The sequence below is a fragment of the Bacillus rossius genome, chromosome 1 (assembly GCF_032445375.1).
Source record: "Bacillus rossius redtenbacheri isolate Brsri chromosome 1, Brsri_v3, whole genome shotgun sequence".
Classification (NCBI taxonomy): domain Eukaryota; kingdom Metazoa; phylum Arthropoda; class Insecta; order Phasmatodea; family Bacillidae; genus Bacillus; species Bacillus rossius.
The window spans coordinates 81,500,317-81,528,124 of NC_086330.1; the positions used below are offsets into that span (position 1 = coordinate 81,500,317).

The 27,808-nt window shown below is 39.1% G+C and overlaps 1 protein-coding gene across 2 annotated transcripts in view; it reads left to right on the forward strand.

Annotated features, from left to right (window-relative positions):
* The first annotated feature begins 10,775 nt into the window (after nucleotides 1–10,775).
* LOC134538506 (innexin shaking-B) overlaps nucleotides 10,776–27,808 on the forward strand; it is a 106,074-nt gene continuing 89,041 nt past the window's right edge. The window contains exons 1-2 of one of the 2 annotated variants that reach the window (XM_063379889.1): nucleotides 10,776–11,137; nucleotides 11,867–12,026. In XM_063379889.1, coding sequence (XP_063235959.1) covers nucleotides 10,938–11,137; nucleotides 11,867–12,026 — 360 coding nt within the window. In that variant the 5' untranslated portion in view covers nucleotides 10,776–10,937. Of the gene's footprint in view, nucleotides 11,138–11,866; nucleotides 12,027–19,355; nucleotides 20,540–27,808 lie in introns of those variants that run through there. The other variant, XM_063379896.1, reaches the window with a different exon arrangement.

Genomic DNA, 27,808 nt, shown 5'->3' on the forward strand with positions numbered 1-27,808 from the left:
TGTTCCAGGAGTTTATAGAATTTATTAAAATATTTACAAAATAAATAAGTGCTTCGAAATGTACCTACGCACGTAGGCTGTACCGAAAGGGATTTTTTTTAAATCTTGTGGTTTGTGTTGATCCTTCACCTCTATACAGCGGAAGGCATTGGCAGCTCACCACAGTATCATCTCTCCTAGTCTGTCGGTGGTGATAGCCTGCCTTGCCATCATCATGATCATGAGCATTGCTTCTCATCACCTCGTCGGTTATGAGACTTTTAAATGACACAAAGAAAAATCTCTATTTCAGACTGGAAATATAAGTGACGTATTTGGAAACTAGGCAAACTTCGAACTTATGTACTTCTGGTGTGCTTTAGTCATCGATCCGCAATCTTGTTTGATGATAAAAAGTTCTCTATCACTCTGGGTCCGTATGAGATACCTAAATGATTTAGTTTCTGGTAATAACCCTAAGTGCCAATGGTGTCCAGACCTGCTTTTATAAGACTGTATGCTGACCTGTAACATAATATTACCAAAAGCTGGAAAAAAATTGTTTGTTTTCCAATTTTTTTTCAGGCGGTGAGAAAATATAAATTGAAGGATGTGTATTTGAAGTGGAAAGAAGAATATATGAATCAGGCCGTAGCAAGCACACTACAAGGACATTTGAGTTTACGTGCAGCATCTGATCATTTCAATGTTCCATTCACCACACTTCAGCAACAAGTTTCACAAGGTAAGGACAAAGCTGCCAGGGGCGAAGAAATTACCCTCATCAGACCCAAGGCTATTGGACATCCAACAATTATTCAAATGCACAAGAAAGGGATCTTGTAGAGAGATTCAAATCTTCGAGTAATCATGGTTTTGGCCTCACCCCAATCTATGTGCGCAAAGCAGTTTTCCAATTTTCAAAAATTAATAACATTATTGTTCCTTGGAGTGACGAAGTGAAAATGGCCGGTAAAGGCTGGTTTATGGGATTCATGAGTCGCCACAAAAATAGCACTGCCCTAAGAAAACCTGAAGGCCTATCAAAAGCACGAGCAATGGGAATGAATAAGCAGGCAGTTGTCAATTTTTATGAATTATTGAAAGAAGTTCAAACCAGTAATGGGTTTCAGGCCCAGCCTCAATCAATTTATAATATTCATGAAAGTGGTTTCCCTATGAACAACAAACCAGCTAAAATAATCAGTGAAAAGGGCAAAAGAGAAGTAACTTCACTGACAAGTTTGGAAAGAGGCGAGAATATTACTTTGGTTGCATGCTGTAGTGCCAACGGGGCTTTCATTCCTCCGTTTGTAATCTTTAAAGGACAAAGGATGCGTGAAGAATACAAACAAGGCTTTCCACCAGATACCCAGGTTACTATGTCTGAACCAGGGTACATCAATGAAGATCTGTTCATCGCCTGGCTTGAAAATTTTGAAAACAATCGTGTCAAAGGAAAATGTTTGCTTATTCTAGATGGCCCATCTCCCACCATTCGATCGGGTGACTAAATTTTTGCACAGAACATCAAATTGAGCTTCTTTGCCTACCACCTCACACCACTCATATACTACAACCACTCGACAGAACTTTCTTCAAGCCTTTGAAGACATTTTATCACCAAGAAGCTACTTCCTTCATTCACACCAATCCCACAGCATCGATTACCAAATTTGTTTTTGGTGGTATTTTTAATAATTCCTGGAGGAAGGTTGCCACTGTAAGCTATGCAGTAAAGGATTTGAGTGCACTGGACTGTATCATTACAATCCTAACCGAATACCCGGCCACAAGTTCCTACCTTCAGAAACTTTTGGCTCTGAACAAAATGAAACTCCTTCGTCCTCCAATCCAGGACCGTTCCACACACAACAGCAGGCCCTTCAAATGAAACACCCATTCCTTCCAGTACAAACAAACAATCTCACCAATTGACTTGCTCTGAAATCAAATTTTCATAAGTTTTGCCATCTCCAGTTAAAATGGCGCCAAAGAAGAGAAAAATTAACCACAAAAAGAATACTTCACTTCATCTAACATCACCCGAAAATATGAAGGTAAGGAAGGAAGGAGCAAAGAGAAAACTGTTGTTGGAAGAAAAAATAAATAAAAGAAAATTACGAACATCAGAAGCACCAGCGACATGCCAAGAAAAAGTTAAAAAATATGTGAGGAAAATCTGTAATGATTTCAGTGACTCAAGTGATGTCCCATTTTCAGAAGACAAAGAAAACACACCATGTGGTTTCTGTGGAGTCCGGTATTATGACACCAAATCTCAGAAGAAGGGAGAGTGGGTACAATGTCAAGAGTGCAACATTTGGTATCATGAACACTGCTTAGGAGCTAGTGGACAAAAACAATTTATGTGTGGAAAATGTGATTAAAGTACACATAAATATTCATAATTGTATGATCATGAGTGTTTAAATCCATTTTGACAGTTGTGTAAATATTTAAATTTCATTTTAAATTTCTGTAACCATTTATATTTTAATATTATATAAGATTTTAGGGAAAAAATTCTGATCCAATTAGCCCCACTTCCTAATCCGATTTACCCCTCCTTTTCAGAAAAGTGCATTATTTACGTGGCAATCTGTTTTGTGGTGTGTTTAAAGTTATATGGCATTTTTTAAATCTTATATTGTATTTTCTTGTTAAGAACACATAGAAGCACTATAATTTCAGTGCCTAACTAAAAATAATTAAATAGAAGTCTTGCAATTTGAGTCAAAAGTTGAAATGATTCAAAAAGCCCCACCCTACCCTAATAAGGAGGCAAATTCGATAGCGTTTGTAGGTAGGATCAATGCGAGTATCTATGCCAGTTCTAGTAAAGCCATGCTTGCAAGTTAAAACTGGAAGAACAAATTTGCATTTTTTAAAAGAGTTTTTAATTAATGACTTTAATCTTTGATAAAAGGTCTGAATATTGTTTTTCAAATGCTATTAACGAGTCCAAAAGTATCGCACATTAAATTATAGCATGGTAAAAGCAAACAAAACTAACTTAATGACTTGCACGCACGTATAATCTAAACCCATTTAAAAATTAAAAACCTTTTTCCCCCCACCTTCATTTTTTTTAAATAGCTCTGAATTTTGTTGGAATTATTTTAACCTAAATGTGTGTATTGGGATATTACAAACATACAAAAATTTATTCACGTAATCCTAGGTCAAAACGGCATCATTAAAAACACACAAAACACTGATAGACACACTTCACTCAGCGCAGTTCGCGATGTAGGTAATGTTTTCGAAGAAATGTATAAAATTTGTAGAGCCACAGTGGCTTTCTGTAAACTGCTTAAACTCATTCTTCCACGAAAGATAACAAACTGCAGCGCAAACTAGATAAAGATGTCGTGCCACGTCCGAACAACGCCGATCCAAATAGCCCCTCTAAAAATGATTCAAACAGCCCCTTGTGATTAATCTTCGAAAAGGGCTAGTAGTTCCTCCAAAAATCAATAGATCGCGCAAGTTGTATCATAAGCATGCGTAGAAAGAATGGCACTGTAACCACTGAAGAGAGAAACTTTGAGGAAATACTTTTTTTTACGTCAGACCTTATATTCTGCATAGAGAAAATTACATGAGTATAAAACAAGGGAAAGTACCACTTACCTGTTCAGATTCAAATTAAGTTTAGAAGGCTTCTAAATAGCGCAATCAAAATAATTCCTCAGAACATATTTCAACATATTCCTTCTGAAACGCAAGCTCGAATGTGACGTTGCTGGTGCATCAGGATCTAGGCTCAGCAGGCCATAAGCTTATTTTGATCCGAATAGCCCCTTGATTCAAATAACCCCACCCTACCCTACACACGTTTATCTAATATCTAGAGACCTGAAACTCTCTTTAGGATATTGGGGGACATCCAGGGCCGTAGCGAGGACTTTGTGAAGGAGGGAGTCCAGTAATACCATTAAAACGTTGTTTTTTTTAAAATAAATTTTCTTTTTAATAGAGATGTTTAACTGTCGCACAAAAATATAAAAGAACAGTGGACTTTTATAGGTCAAACGTTTACACATAAAATTTAAGTAATGATTGTGCTTGAGAAAATAAAAATGAACATTTTATATTTTGGTTTTTATTTGTTTTTAAAACTTTTTTATTAAGTCAATTGTTTGAGGTTTTCAGTAGGATAAGTCATAAATATAAATGTTATTTAATATACGAAATACACATGTCAAGTTTGTATCAAAGACATGCTTACAACTCTAACACGTGGACAAACCGGCATTAAAATTATGTTCTTGCAAACGTAATTCCTGCCGCTTCTGTGTATGAAACATGTTGTTCTAGATGTGGGAAGAAATGCATTTATTGTAGCCCACTATAAGGATTACAATAATCCTTAAAAATAAAGCTTTCTGTTAACCTTTGTAGATAAGTTTCTATCATTTTCTCATTCTGTCTTCACAAGTTTATTTTTAAATTGAAATAATTGAAGGGAAGGGTTAGGACCTCCCCTGGCTCTGTCCTTGGGACAGTCTATAATTGAGATGTTTGAACACTTGAATGGCCGTTGGCATTGGATCACGAATTATGTAACACGGCATGAAGGCTAGAAACTACTTACAAAGGCGAAGTCTTTCGATGCACAAATTCTTTCGTACACTCCAGAATACTTGCGTTCGTGTAACTACAAGAATTTTTTTAACATCAATCAATCGTTTTAACGTCCGCCTGTGTAGTGACGTGGGCGCCGCCATGCGAGACCCCGCTCTGCTTGCAAATAGCTTGTCTCAACAATAACAGGGACATTAAATATTAAAAAATTATGTCATGCAGTGACATGTATTGAGTGACGTAACAAAGATGTTTGCTGCAATTTAAGGATCAATATTTTGTCTCTTTTTTATTGGCTTAAGCACCTTTATGCCGCGCTTTTATCACGCACGGTTTTTTATCAATAAAAAAATGGGAACGAGTCTTTAACTACTCGCCAGTGATGTGTAACATCTAATCTCGGTAACAGCTAATTATTGTGTTCTCATGTTGCAAATGCACTTCAAATAAGAAACTCGGGCCACCAACACGAAATATAACGTACAATACTTTAAAATAATGCCGAGCGTGGTAAATATACGCAAATTGTGTTTTAAACTAAATTTATCGACGCGAATCACGCATAGTTTCCGCACCCGTCGCTAGAATTCACTGTCAGAGCAACTACGCCGAATTTTGCAGACCTAAATTGTAAACTTTATAATGAAATGGCTTCGATAAAAGCGATAAAGACTTGGAAAAAGTACTTAAGCCCGGCTTTGGACCAGATATTCGACAAGAAATTTTATTAAAATACTGCCCATCTTGTCAAAATTCATTGAAAAGTCTCTGTCTTTGTGAACATTAGTTCGCGCCATTCGCCACAGATGGCAGCACCGTGGTTGTTACACGTTTCCGTTCCTTGACTTCCGTTGTATACCGAGAGCTAAGATGTCACCCATCAAAAATTGAAGTCACACGAGGGAACTATTCTGGCGTGTTAGAAAGGATCTGAACATCGCAGACTACCCTGACAAACGCCTTGAAAAAAAAAACCCTGACTGATTCATGTGCGGTTCTGGGTGCCGAAGAACACGTGACATCGACTTGGTTCTGCTTCTGCCTTGGCGCTAGGAGACAACGCGAACCACGCAGGTCTGTACTAACAACATAATGGGAACCATGGGCCACCGGAGACACGAGATGAAAGCAAGTCTCTACGTTGCCAATAAACGGAAAATGAAGCGGTGGCTATATTTATGGCAGGGGCAATTTATCCATCACATCACGTCTTCCAACAAGAATAAAAAAAAAAGTGTGCGCGGAGGTTATTTTTATCGGGCGGCGCCCCAGATCGAGCTAAAAGCGCCATTGTTCGCGAAACGGCGGCGCGATGTAGGTTAGCGCGCGCACCGGCGCCGTCAAAGGCACAGACGCGCAGGAGCGAGCCCCGACGGCAAACAGAATGGACCGAGGCACTCGGGCGCACATCCGCGTATTGACGGCGGGCGCCTCAAAAGACGCGGGGCGTCCCGGGTAAACTGTTTGGATCGGTCGGGATCAGACGAGCAAAGATTTTTTTTTCCCCTGTGGGAGGGCTGGTTGGCGGGGGGTTGAAAGGCGGGAGGGGAGTGTTTCGCAAGCCCTGGCAAGGTAAGTCGCCTTGCCCGGTGTTTTAGTCGACCCAGCGTAGGCGCAGACCCTCCGCCGAGACGCACCGCCGGGCATTGTCTTCGGCGACCATGCTGGAGAGTCTTCACGGGGCCTTCCACAGCACCACGGTGAGTCACCGACCCTCGTCGTGACGTCACTGCGCCCCAGCGAAGGTCACATCTAGCTGCCGTCACCAGAGGCACCACGACTAAGCGGACATCACAGGGTGCCCATGTTCTGGAAAGCCAGAGCATAACATAGAAAGTCAAAGAAGTCGGAATTTGTCATGGAAAGACATGTAAATGTTAGGGGAATGGGAATTGGTCAGGGAAAGTCAGGGCAAAAGTAAGTGGAAGTCGGAATTGGTCAGGTTAATTCAGGGAAAAGCCAGGAAGTTAGAATTGGTCAGGGAAAGTAAGGGAAAAGTCAGGGAAGTTTGAATTGGCCAGGGAAAGTCGGATGAAAGACAGAAAAGATGTAATAGGTCAAGGAAAGTCAGGGAAAAATCAGGGAACTTAAAATTGGTTAGGGAAAGTCAGAAAAAGTCACGGAAGTTTAAATTGATCGGAAATAGCCAGGGAAGTTATTTTAAACCCTAGAAAAGACATTGAAATTCCTTAGCGATAGTATTTTAAGGGGGGAATGTCATGCTGCGGTAACTATGTCATCACCCAGACTTTTAACACATTTCTTTTCAGATGGTGTTCTAGTGCATAGTCATACACCATAAAAGGGTGTATACAAGGTTCTGTTTGAACTAGTACAGCTATGAGTATGGCGGAAGCTGGATAATTTTTTCTTTCAGAAAATTGAAATATGGTCAATTATAAAAAAAATCGCTAAGGAAATTTGTAATATTGGTAATTGTAAGTCATGGAAAAGTCAGGAAAATTTTTCTACAGATTTGTGTCAACACTCTTTAATCACGAGGCAGGCTTTGATCAACTGTTTAACACGTAGGCCCTACTGTACATAGACACGCCACTTCTGTGTTGCTTTGAGCTTGTGATACTTTGTTAATGCCTGGACTGGGTTGCACATGATTGGGTTAACACTTATTCATCCTGTTTATTCTGGATCAGGGTCATCAAGGGAGAATCAATCATTAAATAAGGCGTTACATAGTTCAAGTCAACTTTGAAAAAGAATAAATCCCCAAAATCATTGCATCTTTACCAAATTTAACGAGGTTTACAAATTGTTCCTGTACGTAGCTACTTTGTCAGAACTATTGCGTTTGTTTTAAGATTTAGTTTTGGGCGTACGCCATTGCTGATTATACTCCATGTCATTAGAAACCTCAATAACAGACCAGAAGTATAAATATATGCAAACACATTGAAAACAAGCAAATATCAGACTATGTAAAAAAAGACATAGCGCAGATAATTCTGTGAAAGGAATTCGTAAAAAAAATTTATCAGAAGTCTTTCAGTACTCGCAAGTGAAGTGTAAACATCTAACTTTAGTAACGAGCAAATTCATGTGCTCTCATGTTGTTCATGTTGCAAATATGTAAACTTATAATACGAAGCTCAGACACGAAATTTAAAGTAGAATTCTTCAAAATAATGCCAAGCATAACAAATATACTAATAAATAAAATATTTGTTTTTGAAGTAAATACCAAAATTAATAGAAACTTATTTTCTAAGCTAGCCGCTAGAATTCGCTGCCTGAATCCTAAACGTTTCTAGTCACCTCACGCACAGATAACAACACAAAACAAATGGAAATTTTAAACTATTAGAAACGGCTCCAATATAAATGAAAAAAAGACTTGAAAAATCATAAACCCAGGCTTCGTACAAGATTTTCGACAAGGAATTTTATTAAAATACTGTCCACTTTGTTAAAATTCATTAAACATTTAATACTATAAAGTTTCCGCACACGTTAGAAGTTATACTTTTACGGCATTACTAAAATATTGATCTGAAATATTTAAAAATCCATATTGTAACACTAAGTATGTGTTTGCGTGTTTGATTAACTTCTGAAATCAGTATGTAATTTTTTTTTCTACAAAAATCCTTAATCTTATTGAGCTGACTCAAATTTAACAAATAATATTATTACATTAAAGAGTAAAATAATTCAATTGACTAGATTTCAACCACGTACCTTGAGGTTTAAAAAGAGCGTGCTCTACCACTACTACTAAGCCTAGTGGTAATTTTAAAGGAGACTATGTATTATTAGCTTTGTAATACCAGTTTTCTTACGTATTTTAAAACCCGAGATTACGTTTTACTATTTACTATTTTCGTTTACCAAACATATTCCAGGGTAGTTTCACTATAATTAATTTTAATTTGGCACACCAATGCTTTCGGTATGTCTCCTAATATTTATGAGTTTATGTTGCTACACGTGGGTCCGCCATCTTTGTTACACATTTCCGTTCATCGACTTCCGTTCCATTTTTACGAAATGACTCGTAGCAAATGCCGTATACCGAGATCAAAAAAGTTTACACTTCTAAATTATTACAGCACAGATGGACGCAGTGGGCTAACAACAACGATACTGTAGCAACAATAACAATAAACAAAGACAAAATACTATCTTGGACAACACAACGAACAAAAGAATAACCCAAAGATGATATTAAACTGACATTCTGGACATTACAATGAGGACAGCACAAAATGAACACAGACGGCTTCCTAAGACAAGAGTTGCGACGTTTCGGAATTTGAGGTCAGTTCCCGTCCTCAGGCACAGCATGTTGCTGAATACGCTGTACTTGATTGGGTGTATCCCTTTTTACTGGTTTTCCAGTGCCCGAAATTCTTCCAGGGAGAATAAGACAATCTCTGGTTTTAAACTAACAGATGTTTCAACACATGACAAGTTTTATTCACAAGATGTTACTGCTTCCACCAATCAGCTTCCACCATCACTTAAAACTACCATTTAGATTGGTATTCCAAAACGTTCGGGTAAGGTAGTGAATAAGCACTGTCTTGTTTGGATACAAACGTAATAGAAGTTGCGGGCCGTATTCCAGAACGTGTCCAAACCGAATCGCAGTAACGAAACAAACCTGCAACCGTTTTAATAAATAGTGCCCTGCGCGAGGCTATAAACTGATGTCAACGCATTCTAGCGGGCGTTTCGCAACCATCAATACAATTGTTACGGCAAAATACTACAGAGGGAAAAATCATCGCACAAAAAAATAACGGCCTTTCTAATATTCTCATGTGCTCAGAAAATTCAATTATTTCTTGTTATGACCACTAAAGTATACAAAATGTATTCCAGGATAGTCTCGCTATCATAAAGTTTCATATGGTAAGCCAATACGCTTGGAACGTCCTTTGATGATCACAAAAATGACTAAATACGTTTTAATGATACCAGACGCGGTGTCGGCTATCTGGACAAAATCAACGAAAAAGTAATCTCTGCGCATGCGCGGAATTTGGGCAAAAGAACGGCAAAGGATATGACACCAAAATCCTTTCCCTAAAAATAATGGACTGGCAGTTTCCTATCGAGAACTAGGAATACGGTTAGGGTACTACAGGTGTAGCATACTCAAACCATATTTTTGTGTCCTGGAATACCAACCTTAGTGACTTATTCAACCACACGACTGCATTTACCGGCTTCGTAGCGCACTAAGATTACATGTCAAATTGTGTTTTGACTTGGCGCATGGTAGTGCAAGAGGCCTTACCGTCATGTCTTGCCATATCTGGTACGCAAACTGTGCCTGATGTGTGTGTGATTGAACCGTTCCATTTTTAGTTTCTAGCTGCAGAATTGCACAAGGCCTACTTAAACAATACGGGTAACTGGGTACTTTGAAACAAAGTCAATTGAAATCATTTTCGTAATTTTAGACAGCCACTTAATAGAGATAATTTCGCGAAAACGTTTCGTGTTAAGCTATTTATCAAAATATTTTAGTTTCATGTTTGGTCGCGTGGTCAGGGAGGGGGGGGGGGGGGGGGGCATCCTTCCTGAAGTTATGCAAAAATATGAGGGATCTCGGTGAAAGAAGTATGTTATTTCGGGTGATACAAGACTGCTGTCGAAACACCTAGAACTACGATCCACACTTTTTTTTTCAAATCCCCTCACCAAAATAATTCTTATATCCGCCACAGTTTGGCTTTCTCACTACGTTACAGCCATTGCTAGTATTGTGTTTAACATGAAGTAGTTGGTTTTTCAGATGAATTATAGATGTTAATGAATACAGTGACCAATTTTTATAGGGCCAGTGACGAGCGAAAAAGCAACTCTTACCAATCAAAGCCAGTAATACATAGGCTGTGCAGAACATTCACCACAGGACCAATCCAGCAAACAGTCCATTTTGCCTCGAAGTACAACTGTCGCTTATCATTCTCCCTACAAATTAGCCGACAGTTTAAGGAATTACATTTGGATAAATTTTTTTCCCTTAAAATGTTTTGACCAAGCGTTACAGGAGAGAGAGAGAGAGAGAGAGAGAGAGACGAACAGAAAGTCGTTTTATTGGTTCATAGCTGATATTTAAAATTTTCCTTCATTAAGACTAAGAGCATAAATTTAAAAAAATCTTAGGTAATAAAATAATGTATTTTGACTCTATTTACAATTATTGTAGTTATTATACGAAAAAAACAAAAAAGAAACCAATGAATCCAGCCAGTCACTGATGACTTCAGACATTCTATTTGGTTTTATTCCTATAATAACACAGCAAACATTCAATACTAAAATATATAAAATATTGTTATGGTATAAAACTACTAAAACCAAGATAGCAAATTTAGGATCATATTTGTTCCCCCTTAATGGTCCAGTGTGCATATCGACGACAGTTCACCGCAGCTCTCACGGAGTGTCGCGCTGGTTCGCAGGAGGGCCGCTGCACCACGGAGGCACTGGTGTTCCGGCTGTCGAGCGGGGCCACCACGCTGCTACTGCTGGTGGGCAGCATCGTCGTCAGCCTGCACCAGCTGGTGGGCAGCCCCATAGACTGCGTGCACACGAGGTGACCGCCTCCGCTATTTGGGGTTTCTCTGTCACATGCTGTGGAAATTAGCAACGGCGCTTGACCAAAATAATTATTCAAATGTTCCAGGTGAACCATGAACATACATTACGTACTGCAGTAACCACATATTCATTGGCCCAGACAAGTGTAGGAAAGGACAAATCACAGACCATAGCCATTAATAAAACAAATGCGCAAATCATCAAGCCTGTGCGTTAAGGGCTTGCCGAAGGTAAAATTTTTACCATACTGTCAGACACCTAGACACTTCGAGGGCGGCCAATGAAGGTGTACCTTGTTGTCAGACACTTGGACAGTCTCGAGGGTGTTTCATAACTGTGTCTCTTTTCGTCAATAACCTGAACAGCTTCGAGAGGTAGCCGATGAAGGGGTCTCTAGTTGTCAGACACCTGGGCAGTTTCGAGAGGTAACCGATGACGTTGTCTCTAGTTTTCACAAACCTGAACAGCTTATAAGGTTGGCCGTTGACGATGTCTCTAGATGTAAGACACTTGGACAGCCTCGATGTGTGAACGATGATGGTGTCTCTACTTGTCGGACATCTGAACAGCTACACGACGCGGCCGATGACGGATTCTCTAGTTTTTAGACACCTGGTCGGACATGAAGGTTGACGATGATGACGTAAAACACCTAGACAGCCTGGGAGGTCGGATGAGTCTCTAGAGCAGCTGATGGCTGACGACGATGTGCTGCGGTGCGCAGGGACCTGCCCAACGACGTGCTCAACACGTTCTGCTGGAGCCACGGCACGTACTCGTCGAGCGAGGTCTACGGTGGGGCGCCGGGCGTCGCGACCACGCACCCGGTTCCAACCCGCGTGGCCCGCTACTACCAGTGGAGCGGCGCAGTGCTCTTCCTGCAGGTGGGTCGCTGACCTCTGACCCACCGCACTCACCCATTTGAGGGCTGCACCCACGGGGGACAGGAGTCTCGTGCACACACAGTGGATACATACATGGATAGCGGAATGATCAAGGATATTGATGGATGAATTAATGTGATTGTATAGATGTAGGTACATATTTGACAAACAACTAAGCAGATTTACAGAAAGTTATATTTACATATTGTTACGAGTAGGGTAAACGGGTTCGTATGATGGGTAGCCCAATTAATTTTTAATACAACTTTGTTTGCTACTAATATTTAAATTACTAATAAAATTACCACACTTAAATGTCTGTTCACAAATTACTTAGTATCTGTAAAGTCCACAGTTCACACTCCTCACTGGCGCTAGGCTCAACAGTGGTTTGCCCCTATTTCCACACACATAGTCTCGCACCACTCGGTCACACACGCACGGTCCCGTCACTCCCCGTCGCCGTCGCGCCGCTCACAAAGGAGGGGTCTCTCATCCTCATCGCCGAACTCGCACTTCACTCAACTCGCCTGCTGGAACACCCGCGGAGGCCGGCGTCGCCGCTTTTATATCCGTTGGCCGTCTTTCAGGAACGGTGTGCAGTAGTCTTGATGTGTCACGTCATTCTTGGCCGACCCGATGCTCGAAGCATCCAGAACAGCAGCACTTATTCACGCCATTCCACGCTTCCTTAGATTTCCTCCCACGATTTGGGAAGTCGAGCTGGACATGCCCCCTTTCTCGACATGCGAAGCACCGCGGGTGACCTCTTGTTCGTCGAACCAGTAGATTCACGTCCTGTACAATCTTGTTATTGTCACTGTCCCCTGTAGTAACAGAAGGCAGTGACAGTCCCTACGACTTGCTAGGATCAGTAACATTTACATGCGGTAACCAAAACATGATGAACTATAATTTGTTAAACTATACTCTCTTCACACACCGCGCTCATAACAACTGCTCATAATTTCCAAGATCGTGAACCCAAAGAAAAAAGGTCAATAGCAGAGAAACAACAAATTTTAAGGAGGACCCGCAGTTAGAGGTAAGCTGGCATATAAAAATATATTAAATAGTTATTTTGGTTTGTGCTTTTAATACAAGAGCAAAACCATACTTATACCAATACAAATATCCTCTCGTGCTTGTATAGTTCATATTCCGCAAGGACCTTTAGTTTGTTAAAAATTTAAGATATTAATATTAAATATCCATAAAAATACTATATTAAATCTTAACATTAAATTCCTATAAAATTTTAATTTAATAAAATTAACATTTATTACTTAGATAACCGTTTACGGCTACTCCTTTAACTCCTACACACGTTAAAAAGGATTATACGAAAGAGTAAAAAAAGCTATAACATTATACGAAACTGCAAATGTTTATACAGTTTTGTACTTAGTTTTTACGACGTCTCTTAAACGTTCAGACCAAGTTTATCATGTGTATTTTATCAGTGTGGGCTTCAATTTGTTTTCTAGCTATGGCCAGTAGAAACACGATAATTTAAAAATATGCCCAAATCGTGTTCCGCAGCCAAAAACATCTGCCGCGGTTAATTTTTACACAAAAAAATATAATTTCAACTTTGGCTTTGCTTATACACGTAGGTAAAACTTATATTAAACTGTTACTCGTTTCCAACAGAGTCCTGTAGCAACAAAATTTACTACTCTATATTTCCTTACAAAACTCCGTCACTGTTTCCTTGGCTTACTTGCTACCAAGTTCCCAACATCTTGTCCTAGTGCACATGTCCCTTGCAGACGTAGCTAGTACGACTCCACACTTGCTTTACTTGTTACCTCTTCGCTACCAACGTACTAGTTCCAAGACCTGCACTCGTCCTCTGCGAAGATGGTCTAAGTCTGTGTTGCAAATAATAAATTGGTATCTAACCAGACAAAGAGTTACTTCCAGCCCTTCGTCGGTCAGAGTCACGATATGTCGCAGCGGTTCGGCGGCGGTGGTTGCGGTGTGAATACAGCTTCTCTTTGACGGCGTCGCTGCAGTAGTTGTTGGTTGGACAGTAGACACACCCCTCTCTTCTGCTTGTTTTGGCCTGCTGGATTCCCTATTTATACCAGCTAGGTTTGTAACGAATCTTTCCTTCTGGAATATTCCATACAAACCTTCAAAGTCACAACTTAAAACAGTCATAACTTTTAATTCCAGAATAAAACCACATAACTTAGGACTGTCAAAATAACTATCATTGCTTAGATACCACAACTTAGAACTGTCATTACTTAGAAATACGTAACTTAGATAAATAAAACACTGAAACGCACAACTTACAAACATCATAACTTAGAAAGTCATAACTTAGAACTGTCACAACTTAGAAACACACAACTTATAAGTGACATAACTTAGAAATACGTAAATTAGAGGCACACAACGCCAAAACACACCACTTAAAAATGTAACGTAGAAAGTCAAATATTAGAACTGTTTTAACTTTAAAAATTCAGTCTTGTGTGTTTATAAGTTATGACTGCAACCACCCCCCCCCCCCCATACTGTAGTCACCAATTGGTTACGTAGTGATAACGTAACAACTTACGCAGGCAGCCAACTTCTGAAAGTGACGGCTGGCCACCGCGGTGCTAACGGAAGTTGACGGGTGGCCCGCCACTAGGCACCAAAGGGAGGCACACACTTAAGTCGCTATAATTTTGTACATTGTAATATATAAATTACACATTAATATTAATTTTATAGCTTAAGCCCGTTACTACAAACAGAAAATAAAATAGTGAAGTTAAAAAAATTATATATCAAAGAGCTGGATGGATTTTTGAAATCATTATATTTGTTCATTTTTAAATTTTTTCGAACATGTATAGCCATACATTTAATTCACAGTAATATTCGTTACATAATAAAATGAATGTTCGGTGATTTTTTAAAGTTATAGAAAAAATAATTTTAATTTTCCGCATAAATTGTTTCCGTATACGACATTCAAACTAACATTATTTTAGTTAATCGCCCGTCTGTTCTTCACCATTTTAAAGATTCCTTGTGAAGGAAACTCCTATCATTTCCGTTTTCGCTAGGCACGATTTTGATTGGATGATTGCATCCAAGATTCAACGTATTTTAGAACCTATTCTATATGCAAGATATTTTATGGAAATTCAAGTCTTTCAACTTTTGAAATAAACATGGCTGCACTAATGACGTTTTCGTTGACGTTATAAACCTCTAACTTTATTTGACACAACAATATTGGAAGGAGTCGGAAGTGAAAATTTGACAGTGTGACAGGGCCCTAACGAAACACATGGCCCGTAGATTTGTGCCCCTGCAGAACTTTATTCACAGAATTTGTGTGGTGACGCGGCTTCAAGAAACGGACGTCGCGAGTGCAACAGTCACATTTCAAAAATAGGACTGCCTTTCGCTGTAATTGTATCCGTGGGATAGCCATCTTCTCGAATTCGCTTTCCGTTCCGGTGGGGTGACGCGCAACGGCAAAAATTACCGCTTGCTCACATAACTCGAAAATCTTGGATTGCCTATTTCGCATCTGGCCAGTTTTGTAGTTTAAACCAGTCCTGATTTGAAAGGTGAGTGATTTCAGGGAGTGTATTAAACAGTTCTTATTCACCATACACTAAAAATTTCACTGGCGATAATGAGTTGTAGAAAATAATAGAATTGAATAATTCTCATATTCTATGACATAGAAATAAATATTTTTTACAATTTTTTTTTTTTTTCGCTAAGATGATTCGTAAACCCCTTAACTTATTCTTACGCCTACAGTTTGAAAAAAATTAAATAATATTAATTGTTTTCATTGAATAACGCAGCTGTGTTTACATTGGCCATCCAAGAATGGTACGAGCTTCTTTCGCCCATCGGAGTCAGCAACGGAAGAATTTATGGGAACCCGACCAATCAAAATCAACTTTCTGTGCCCAGTCGATGTCTCCATATATACTTCTATCAGCCCTGGATAGTTTACTTGGTGTCATCTGCTATTTGCGCAGGGTTATTCGCCCAGTGCCTCATAGTTGTGTGTCGTACAAAATTGTAGCTCATTTGAGAATATAGGGAGTTCATTTCACTTGAAGCTCGTCATGAAATTGTGTGGTTTTACAGCGATAAACGATGTGACCGCGGATGTTTGGGATGGCCAGATGGTGTTTGGCCCACTAGCCTCCTCTCAAATCAAGCCTCTAGCAGCCAGTTCAGAGGCCCTAATGTCTTTCCGGCTCGGAGGAAGTTGTCACCCGAGAGTGTTTACTCACAGGCCTTTTCATTGCCCCCTCAGGAGTTCTTGTGCCGGAGGAAAGGAACAGCTTGGAGCAGCGCGCGGATATGTTAACTGGTTCAGCGAGCATCTCAACTGATAGGCTTGAACACTCAGATCGAGAACATGACGGAAGTTACCACATCAGTGGAAGCGTATCAGAGTCGGAACGATGCGATGGGCTAACAGACTAACTGATTTCAAGACTTCCTTCTATACAAGCGACGACATGATACTATAGCGATGTGTCATAGATAGGACAGTTGCATCTCACAGATAAGTTTGTCTAATAGCTATAATTTATAACAATGAATTCATGATCGCCGAGTTACTTTTTTTCACAGGCTGCGGTCGAAAAAGAGGCTCATGCCTCATTTGACACAAATAATAATGACGTTAAACTACCAAATGCTAATATACTTGGGATTCCCCTGAAAATAACCACATCCCGTTAAAAACGATTTTACCAACCATATAAACAGAAGGAGCTACAATATTTATAGAAATATTTTAGCACGATACATTTTCCTGAATATGTAGCCCACGAGAGATTAATTTTTAAACTATGCTATATTTATTCATACACATGTCCACTTAAAGAAAGTGTCTTGTGAAATGTACTATAGATTGCGCTTTATTTTATTCAATAGTTTGCAAATCAGTTTGAAGTGCACTATCAATGTCCACTTAGCATTATGTAAATTCATAATCTAATGTATATGCATAATATAACAATTAGTAGATTCGTATATTCATAATCTAAAAATTCGTAGATTCATAATCGAATAATTAATACATTCAACAGCCGCTAAATTTTTCTTTGCATATTATAAACTTTTATCTACTCTGGGTAACAATCTTAAACACACCTTGTACGACCAAAATATCTACAGTCAGAGTCTTGATAATGGAGTTAAGTTCTTATAATGGTCGACTAATTGTTCTGGAGACGTACGTATTGAATGAGTCAATGTGTTCACAGTATGAAATTATATGACCCTGACTCTTCTTGATTTTAGCCCGGTAGTCCAACCAGCACGTTACCACAAGTTATAATGTTCATATAAACCCAGTTATAGACTGTATTAATTAATAATATTTGTGAAGCCAAATTAATATAATATATTTTTTAAAGTATACGAAAGTGTCTAGTATCATATTCAATACATGCAACCATAACGAACGCATCTACCTTGAGTAAGAAAAATTATTCTAAAAAGTTTAACTACTTTGATATATGCTATTACTTTCATTACATAAAATATAATCTAATTAATTATATAGTGAACTCAAATATATTTTTAATTTTTATTTTATTTATAGACATACACATGGCATTGAATTTTTCAAATGATATTTTAACCTCATTCAATTTTACTTGCTGATACCAAGATTTGCTATTAACTATTAATATTATTTGCAAAATTTTTGAGGTGAAGGTAGAAAAATATACACTATTTAAGTGAAAGTGCTTCTATTTGAAATATGATACTCAGTAATGGTCTCTGACAATACTACCATTGAACACACACAAACCAAAGTAATTTACTACAAAAAACAAATCGGTGGGGTCGATACTCTGCTTCTTCAGGACCGCTGGGTCATTACAACGATGAAAGGGTAGCAGAAGTTCAGCTGGAATAGATTTTAAGTTTACGAACACAGTTCTGGAACGAAAAAGAAAATCGGCAAACTCTTTAGGCAGCTAAAAACTCCAAAGACCAAGAAAGAGCTCACCACATCGGAGTAATAGTACCAGATTCAGCATCTTGGTCTTCTTGCGACACTAATGAACATTCAGGATGACCGACGTGGTAGGAATAGGAAGATCGGCAGAACTCACTAAATCTGACATCAATAGATCAGACATTCCTGAATGTTTGATAACTCTTAAGATCTATCTAAGGGCATGGTTGTCACGAGTCTTCATATTCGAGGACTCGCAAACCCTCACACACTCTAAAGATGTCTTGCTTCTTTCAATGACCTTTATCCAATACACCTTATTTATTTTCCAAATCGAACTTTCCATACCTTCGCTTGTTTTAACAACCAAGGAAGAAGGAAACTATCAGGAATAATAGAAGACGGAAATTATGAAACTTTCATAAGAAAATAAATTTAAGGAAATGTGTTGGGTGCGTGGACGTCATAAAAACGGAATACTTAACCAGAGAAATATGTAATTGAAACTCTGAAACAAAATCATACTTGTATTACGACTTTATAGAGAATGAGATGGCTTCCATTACTGTTGCTCTCCTTATCATACAAGTATTTAACATCAGAATTTACTCAAATTAAACGTAGATTATTTAATGAACCATGATAATGAAAATAAAAGAATATATTATACATTCACAATTTTACCATACCTATACCTATATGTTAAAGAATTTTATATGCCTTAAGATTTGTCGAACTTATACAATTAAGTATAAATAATAATTTACAATCAACTAAGTTACTAACAAGTAAGGCGTTGCCTGCTCGCACGGATACTGATAATAATTTACATGTCTTCGTTGAGCACTAGTCGTTTAGAATAATTTGTAGAGATTTACTGTAATAAACATCACATACGGAGCAAATAAGTGTGGCGAAAGCTATGAGCTGTAATAAGTAAGTTGTGCCACAAAGTCATGGTAAAAGTCAGTTTGTCAAAATTTGAGAGAAACATAGGCTATTGCAAAAGTTCTCAACGTAGCGAGTGAAGCCAAGCCTCAAAAGCACAATTTGAAGTTGAACACCACGCGCATCCCTTTGCACGAATTGGCCTCGGAGATACCCAGACATCAGATACACTAGGAAGGCAGCGCTGGCGGAAATACAAAGGCACGCAGACATCATCGTCGCCGCGACGGCCCGTGGAAGGGGGGAAGGAGGAGAAGGTGCACGCCGGAGCAGGCCGACGTCCGCCGAAGACAATTTTAGATTTCTGAAGATCGGGAACTGGTGGAGGGGCCAGCGAGAGAGAGGCATGCGTGCGTAGCGACGCTAGGGGAGAGAGAGGGAGAAAGGGTGTGTGTATATATGCAGAGTAACAGATGGGCGGGGACGGGAGAGAACATCCTCCGCGGTGCCAGTCCACCTGAACGCGGTCGGGAGCGAGCCATGCCGTCGAGCGCAGCGCCAGAGCTAACGGCGTCGACCCATCGCCAGTCGGCGTCGGGACGTCCTCGCGAGGCCTAGCCCCCCTCCGGTGCTGGTCGAGGGGCATGCTGTGGCCCGGGAAGGCTGGCGGCCGCGGCGCGCGCACCCTGGATGTCCCATTATGAATTGTGTGACCTGGCGCTGGGGCATCAGGGGATGATGCCCCTCGAAGCTCCCACAGGTCACGCGAACCAAGACTGATCTTCGCCTCTCGGACCACGTGCACAAAAGACACCCGTGGCACCTCCCACCGAACGCAGGGGAGGTGACTCGAAGACTCGGTTGCCCAACATAACATCGTTCGCACGACACGAGTCAGTGGCGCGGACTCGCCGTGACAGGCGAGACACCTTCGTCCCTCTTCCCTTGCTGACGCTGACGGACTCGCCTTGAGAAATGAGGTAGGTTAGGAAATGTTGGCATCACTGACTATTTTAGAAGGCTGGTCGCGCCTGCCAAGTGTTACAGTTTTGAGCACGTGCGCTGACAAGTGTTTTCAACGCGCGTCCGAGCGGGGCCGGGCATGATTTAGGTTGGCGTTGAAAATGTTTCATTCCTTTAGTTATGAGGTCCTTGAGTGAGATGTGACGTGATTGAGGGTTTGAGTAGTGGTGTGCGTGGCATGGACGTGTTTTGAGTGGCTGCTGAGTGTAATCAGTGGGCTCACCACGAAGGTGAACCACAGGACGAGGGCCGTACTCCCTGACGCGGCCCACCGCAAGCCACCGTCATGCTGGACATATTCCGCGGGTTGAAGAACTTGATCAAGGTCAGCCACATTCACATCGACTCACCGGTGTTCCGCCTGCACTACAGCGTCACTGTGCTCATCCTGATCGCGTTTAGCCTGATTGTGACGACGCGCCAATACGTTGGGAACCCCATCGATTGTATCCACACCAAGGACATCCCCGAGGACGTTCTCAACACCTTCTGCTGGATCCACTCCACCTACACCATGAAGTCGGCCTTCAAGAAGAAGGTGGGGGTGGAGGTGCCCTACCTGGGCGTCGACAACTCCAAGGGCCAGCTGGGGGACCGCAAGTGCTACAAGTACTACCAGTGGGTGTGCTTTTGCCTCTTCTTTCAGGTGAGCCAACCAGTGCGGCGCACTCTTGCCAACCTCCGTGGGCTTTAACACAAGCATCGCGTGGTCAGTAATGTTGGCAACATCTTACAAATACTAGTTACACTTTTTAAAGTAGTATTATTAAGTTGGTATTTTTGCGTTTAGATTATTTAAAGTAAAAGTAACCTCTAAATTACTTTTGATATGTGGTTGGAATTATTCCACGGGGACATTAAAGTTATGTAAGTACGAAAACAAGTGAAGTAAAATTACGAAATCCACTGAAGTTTTAATTTACAATTCGTTATAGGGTGATTGTTTATTCCTTTTTGTTTCTGGGACAAGTTACACCCAATCCCTCGTGTTAGTTGTAAGATAATTAAAACGGGCTCCGTGTCTTAACAATTTGTGTCGATTCGCACGTGGCCCAATTACAGAGGTAATAAGCAGGAATGTTCATATTTTTAAAATTACTTTTGCATGAAACAATATTTATTATAAACCTTTTGCCATGGTTTGGTGGAAGAACTATACAGTTCGGCTTTCCATTGTGAATATTTTTGCAAGATACAAAATCAATGTAGTTAGTTTGTCAATATGTGAGTTCTGCCTTCCTTTCTTGTATTATATTTCTGCAGCAACGGGAACCAATTTCAATACCCATCTATCAAAGCGTGCAGCACTATTATAAACGTTTTCCCATGAAAATTGTCGATGACGGGTAAAAAGCGTAAAATGATTGAGTTAAGGTTTGATCAGCTTTAAAAAAACTGAGACTGTCGAAAATACTGTCGAAAATACTCTGAAAACAATTTGTCTTAAATATGATAAAATTATTTTGTACATAAATACTACAAGATACCTGCAATAGCGTCTTTTTTGGTAGTTGAAGGATATACATCTATATAACATATTGCTTATGCAATAGTGTAGGTAACGAATCCGATGGAATGAGTAGCAACAAACACTCCTACATCGTGTTGATTGACTGACTTCAAGGTGTAAGTGGTGGAAAATTTACTGTTAAAATATTGGACGGTTCGTTTGATTCGATGCACTTTGTTACAGTCTGAAAGGTTTATTTCCTCTCCAACCCTGATCGGCTAAATAAGTTAATGTATTATAGAACGACAGCAATTTGCTTTTAAAAATATTTTTATAGCCATTATCGTAAGTGATTACTGTAATGTATCCTGGTGCAACGTATGTATCCGACAAATAGTTGTCTTTATATATGACAAAGCAAAAATCCTTTAATCGTTCAGCGATTTATGTCCATTATAATTTAAAATTAATTGGCTATAATTTTCAGTTTTTCAGTTTTGTACCAAGGCCGAGGTGTTCTACACGTCAAAGCTGAATAATTTATTTTTAGACGTTGGAGGCGTATTCAAATATTTTTGAATACGGTTTGGACTTTAAAAACATGGACACACATTTAATTAGCAGAGGCACGATGATTTCGCGATACCACTCTGTAGCAAAGTATACTTGAAATTAAGTACATACGCCTTCTTCAATTCTATGTCTGACTTACATACCTTTTGACACGCCCTAGACCATGCTGATCCAATAACAAAGAGAGATAAATGATGAGCAACCCAGTTTAATGAATTAAAATGACTATAGCTAGGGACCGGCAAAAAAAACGCAGATTAATTTCAGGACAGGCTAGAATGGAAATACTGATACCATAGTGCTGCGTCTTCTATTGGCTCACAGTTTATGCGGAGTACTGTGGACCAATGAGAAATCCTCTTCCGGAGAAGTGTCGAATCAGAGACTAACCAGTGAAGATGTCTCTCAAGTCACCAGCCAATGAACGTTTGACATTTCCTCGAATGTGGGGAAACATGTGGATTTTATCCTGGAGGTCATTGAACCAGAGAATTTTTTCAGTCCCTACCTATAGCAGTAGTAATCGCCAATAAACACACTTTAATGGTTGAGTACGTATATGACACTTGAGTCTAGCCTAAAGAGAAAAAAAATTGTTAAACCTTATGTTATTAGAGGATAAAACAGTCTTTGCGAGATAATGTGACTTCTCAATAAACTTCGATACACTGTGTTCATTGTTGCCATACTTCTTTTTATGCATGCTGCAACCGTAGAGGAACGATGACTCTGCACTTGGACTAGCCAATGAGATTTCGGCTGCTGCACTCTGGTTATTTGTAATTCGTCTGAAAACAACCTTGGTATGCGAAAAATTTCTCTACAAACCACAAGAGTAAGTGGGAGCTACAGTGTTTTGATAACTAACCTGGCATTTACCTCGGGTTCGATGAATAGTAGGCTAGGCTTTATAATGCTATGTTTTCTCAAGGTCTTTGATGGCCTAGAATTGAATTGACCGCTCGATTGCTGTCAGTTTGTTATTGGTTTATTAAGTCTCAGGGCTTAGTTGAACAACAGTGCCAAATTTTTTTATTTAATTTATATTCCTTTTTTATTCTTTGAAAATAATTTAATTTAGCACTCACAAAAACAAGCTTGTGTGAGACTGCATCTAGTCACTTTAATATACTTGCGGTATTTTGACTAACGTTAAAAATTGTAACAATTGACAAATAAATATAAATAATAACTTAAGAAACCTTAAATTAGTTTTCATAAAACTGAAAGTTAAAAAAAGATCAAATAATCCAAATACAAGATAAAGTACATTGATTCAGAAAACACACATACCTATATATGTGTGTGTGAAAAAAAATTAAATTCAAAGAATTAACGTAGGTAACTTACAACAATATATAAAACCTTACTTAAATATTAAATAAATATTTTCACTAGTTAAATATCCAGCCAAAGATTGACATAGTTTCATAGTTAATTTTTTAATTATTCAGGAAGAATAACTAAAAATTTTGAAAGCAAAATTTTAAAAAATCTCTGTGAAATTGTTTTATGAAATAGATGAATAGCTAAATTTATGTTCTCCATGCCATGCAGGATAATTATAAGCTGCATAATTCAAGTAAAATTCTCTTTGATACATAATAGTTGTTGCAGCTCGAATTCTATAATATTCGAATTGAAGTCGTGCTCTGAGTTTAAGTCGTCAGAATGAATCCGCGGTATTTCCGGGTCTTAAGCTATTGCAGGACATTCGTTTGTTGGGAGGGGAGGAAGGAGAGGGCGAGCGAGACGTAAACAGTTGCGTAGCTGGGTGGGAAGAGGGGTGATGATGAAAAGCGGGAGGGGGAGGGAAACTGGAGTGTGTCAAAGAGGTCTCGACCTGTGACGTCATTGGATACTGTCCATTGCATCGCACGGCATGCGGGCTAGACCCGGGGAGTGATGCAGAGCGAGAGAGCAGGTGGTAAAGAGGTGGTAGGGGGTCGATTTACCCGTAAAATGTCCCACTTTAACATCAGCCTCCGCCGTCGGCTTGAAGCCAGCGCTGGGCAATGTTCGGCCAGCGGGACGCCTCCGGGTCTGTTACTATACATAGTAGCGCTGCCGTAACTCAGGCCCCGCGCGCTCCGACACTGTCCGCATGTAAATACAGCACGTGCATAAAATAACGTCCCCTTAAAAAAATTTAACAGTATCACAATCAAAGAGTGACTCAAACAAACAGTTTTAGATAAGCGCTTGCACGAGTACGTCTTTGTTGTTTTCTCGCTTGCAGCGCGAAAGATTTGCTCTTTCCTGAATTAGTAGAGGATGAACCTATAAACTTTATTTGGCAACAGGTTGGGGGTCCCCACCCCCCCCCCCCCCCCCCCAATTGTAAACTCTTTGTTCGAGATTCGAAGTCTTTGACCGATGGATTGGTCGTAATGGTGGAGACGACAGAGCTCTTTTCGCTGGCCTCCACGTTCACATGACATAACGCCATGCGATTTTTATTTTACTGTTGGGGCTTTATAAAATATCATGTTTTTGTTCCGCCGCTACCTAATTGCTTGACAGAGTTGAGATACAGATATTCCAGAGTTCAGATACAGGTTATTGCTTCCATTACTCCGGACGTGTTAATCAAAGTGTGGGAAGAATTTGACTTTAGGTTGGATATATGCCGTATAACTAAATGTGCACATACTGGAAAATTGTAAAAAAGAAACTAGATAAGTTTACCTTCAAACTGATGTATGATTTGTTGTAAATATTCTAAAATAAATTGTTATAATATAATTTTCAAACTGGGTCATTCTTTTATGGAAATTCTGTATATATTACGTGAGCTCGTACCTCTTACCCTCCCTTTCTTTCCTAGCCAATCATATGGCAGACCCATATGGTACCTCCTCACTTCTTGAGTTAGCTACCACAAATGGACACTCGATTGGGAGCAGATTCAAAAATTAAAAAAAAAAAATTAAAAATGAAATTTAAGCAATTATATGACTTGCACGTAATCATACATTCGCTGTTCCAATAGAAAAATGTCCCTAAACACCCCCCTCCAATTTAGAAATTCCAAAATGGTTGTTGAAGGAGGCTGATCAGAGAAAGCTTGGTTAAAATAAAAATTAAACCGGTAAGTTTTAATGCCATCAATAATTTTACAATAGCCGCTACACCAAAATGCCACAGTAACAGCGATGCGGTGACAAAAGATAAATCGATACTTCAATACTAATATTATAAATGCGAAAGTAACTCTGTCTGTCTGTCTGTCTGTCTGTATGTCTGTTTGTTTGTTACCTTTTCCCGGCTGAACGGCTGAACGGATCGTAATGAAATTTGGCAAGGAGATAGATTATATCCTGGGGATGGACATAGGCTATCTTTTGTCTAAAAAAATAATCTTTAAACGCGTTAAAAAAATATATCTTAATTTTATGTAATGTGTGTCATAGATATACAAACTGTTAGTGTCATTCCTCTATGCCTACCGTGCAATAGCTTTCAAGCCATTACGTTACGTTTTTCTATCGTAAGGAACTAAGTAGAGAGTAAGAAAAAAATAAAGATCTTGACAGTTTGTAGTGTCACCATATTTCTTTCAATTTTCAATACCATTTTTGTAAATTACAATTTAAATTGCAGAAATAAAAATCATGTTTCATAAACACATAAATAGTGAGTGTGTGTCATTTCTCTATGTCCACGAGGTCTTGCCGCGTCAATTTTCTCCTTGGGGCGAACCCGTCCGCTTAATTAATAAACAGCTTTTTTCGTTGAATGATTTCATGATTTATTTCATGAAAATCTGCTCTCATAAAAAAGTAAGTTTTATAGACATTCAATAGGTCTCTCTCTCTCTCTCTCTCTCTCTCTGAAGATCAATCTATGAATCGTTACAAATTTATTTCCTTTATTTTTTTAGTTTGATTTGATACAATATGATTTCACTAAAAATCAATTTCTACCCCTTCCTATTTTCATTTCCACATTACGAAGTTTCACTTCTTCCGCGCGGAGGGACTCCACGCAATATTTTTGCATGCAATTAAAAACTATTTTTTAATGATGCCAAAGAAGTATAACTTCTCATGCGCGTAGCTAAGTACACGCACCCATTTTTTTAAATTTAATTTCTTCTATATATATTTTTTCTCCCTACCTAGGGCACTCATAATTATTTTAAATTTCACGTGTATGTTTTCAATGTCATTCGAGTTGTACAATTTTTTTTGTCAAATTGGTCATTATTTATACTTTGTTTCATTTTGTAAACATATTTATTTTAGGTATTTTGACAAATAAAAAAAATTTGTTACACTAACATTCTTAGGTTTTTATTGTGTGGATAGTTTGAAGTTTAATATTATGTAGGTATATAAATTCTTAAACTTATAAATTTCTTCGAAATTTATTCATAGGTTGGTAGGGCCTACTAATTTTTTATATGTGTATAGTTTGAAGTTTAATATTATGTATGTACGTAAATTCTTAAACATAGAGTTATTTATTAATTTATTTAGAAAATTATTCATAGGTAGGTAATAAGTTTTTCTATTTGTCCATATATTATTATGGTATATAGGAGTACAGTAAATGCCTACATTCTTATATTCCTTTATATCTCTTTGATTTGGAGTGTTTCCGAGCCATTCGGGGACCTCAACATAACCCCCCCCCCCCCAGGTGGTTAAAGCCCCAAAATTTCGAAAGTTTAAATTTTTTTAAAAATCTTTCAATTTAGATTTTAAGTGTTTTCGAGTCATTCAGTGTCCTCGAACCCCCCGCCCCCCTCTAGGAAAAAGCCCCAAAATTTCGATAATTTTAGGAATTTCAAATATCTATTCTTTCGAGATGGAGTGCTTCGATACATTCGAAGTCTTGAACCTCCACCCCCCCCCCCCCAACTACCCTTTCACAAAAGTGAAAGCCACAAAATTTCGAAAAATTGGAGGAAATTGTATTAAAATTAAGTCATTACGAACTAAAGTGTCCGGGGCATGGTGGAACTTTTACCCAAAGTCGACTTCCCACCCAATTTTGAGGGAGGGGGGAATACAAAACCCAAAAATTTCGAAAAATTTCTTAAAAACTATACTTTTTTACTATTTGGAGTGTTTCCGAGCCATTCGGGGTCCTCAAACTACCCTCCCCCCATAAGGAGTCAAAGACCCAATAATACAAAAATTTCCCAAAATTTTGAAAACCTATTCTCTTTCGATTTGGAGTGTTTACGAGCCATTCGGGGTCCTCAACATCACCCCCCCCCCCCCTTCACAAGGGTCAAAGCCCCAGAATTTAGAAAATTTCAAAAATCATTCTCTTTCGATTTTTAGTGTTTCCCTGCCATTCAGGGTCCTCAAAATAACCCCTCCCCCTCTGGGGACAAAGCCCCAAAATCTCGAAAATTTCAGGAATTTAAATATCCTTTCTTTCGAGATGGAGTGTTCCGAACCATTCGAGGTCCTGAACCTCCACCCCCCTCCTTTTTCTCAAAAGAGAAAGCCACAAAATTTCGAAAAATTGGAGGAAATTGTATTAAAAATAAGTCATTGCGAACGAAAGTGTCCGGGGGATGGCGGAACGTTTACCCAAAGACGTCTTTTCCAACAAATTTGTGGTAAGTGGATTGGGGGAATGCAAAACCCCAAAATTTCGAAAAATTTCTTAAATTTAAGAATACTTTTTTTACTATTTGGAGTGTTTCCAAGCCATTCGGGGTCCTCAAACTACCCTCCCCCCACAAGGAGGCAAAGACCCAATAATTAAAAAATTTCCCAAAATTTCCAAAAACCTATTCTCTTTCGATTTGGAGTGTTTACGAGCCATTCGGGGTCCTCAACACACCCACCCCCCTCAGGGGTCAAAACCCCAAAATTTAAAAAATTTCAAATATCATTCTCTTTCGATTTTTATTGTTTCCCAGCCATTCAG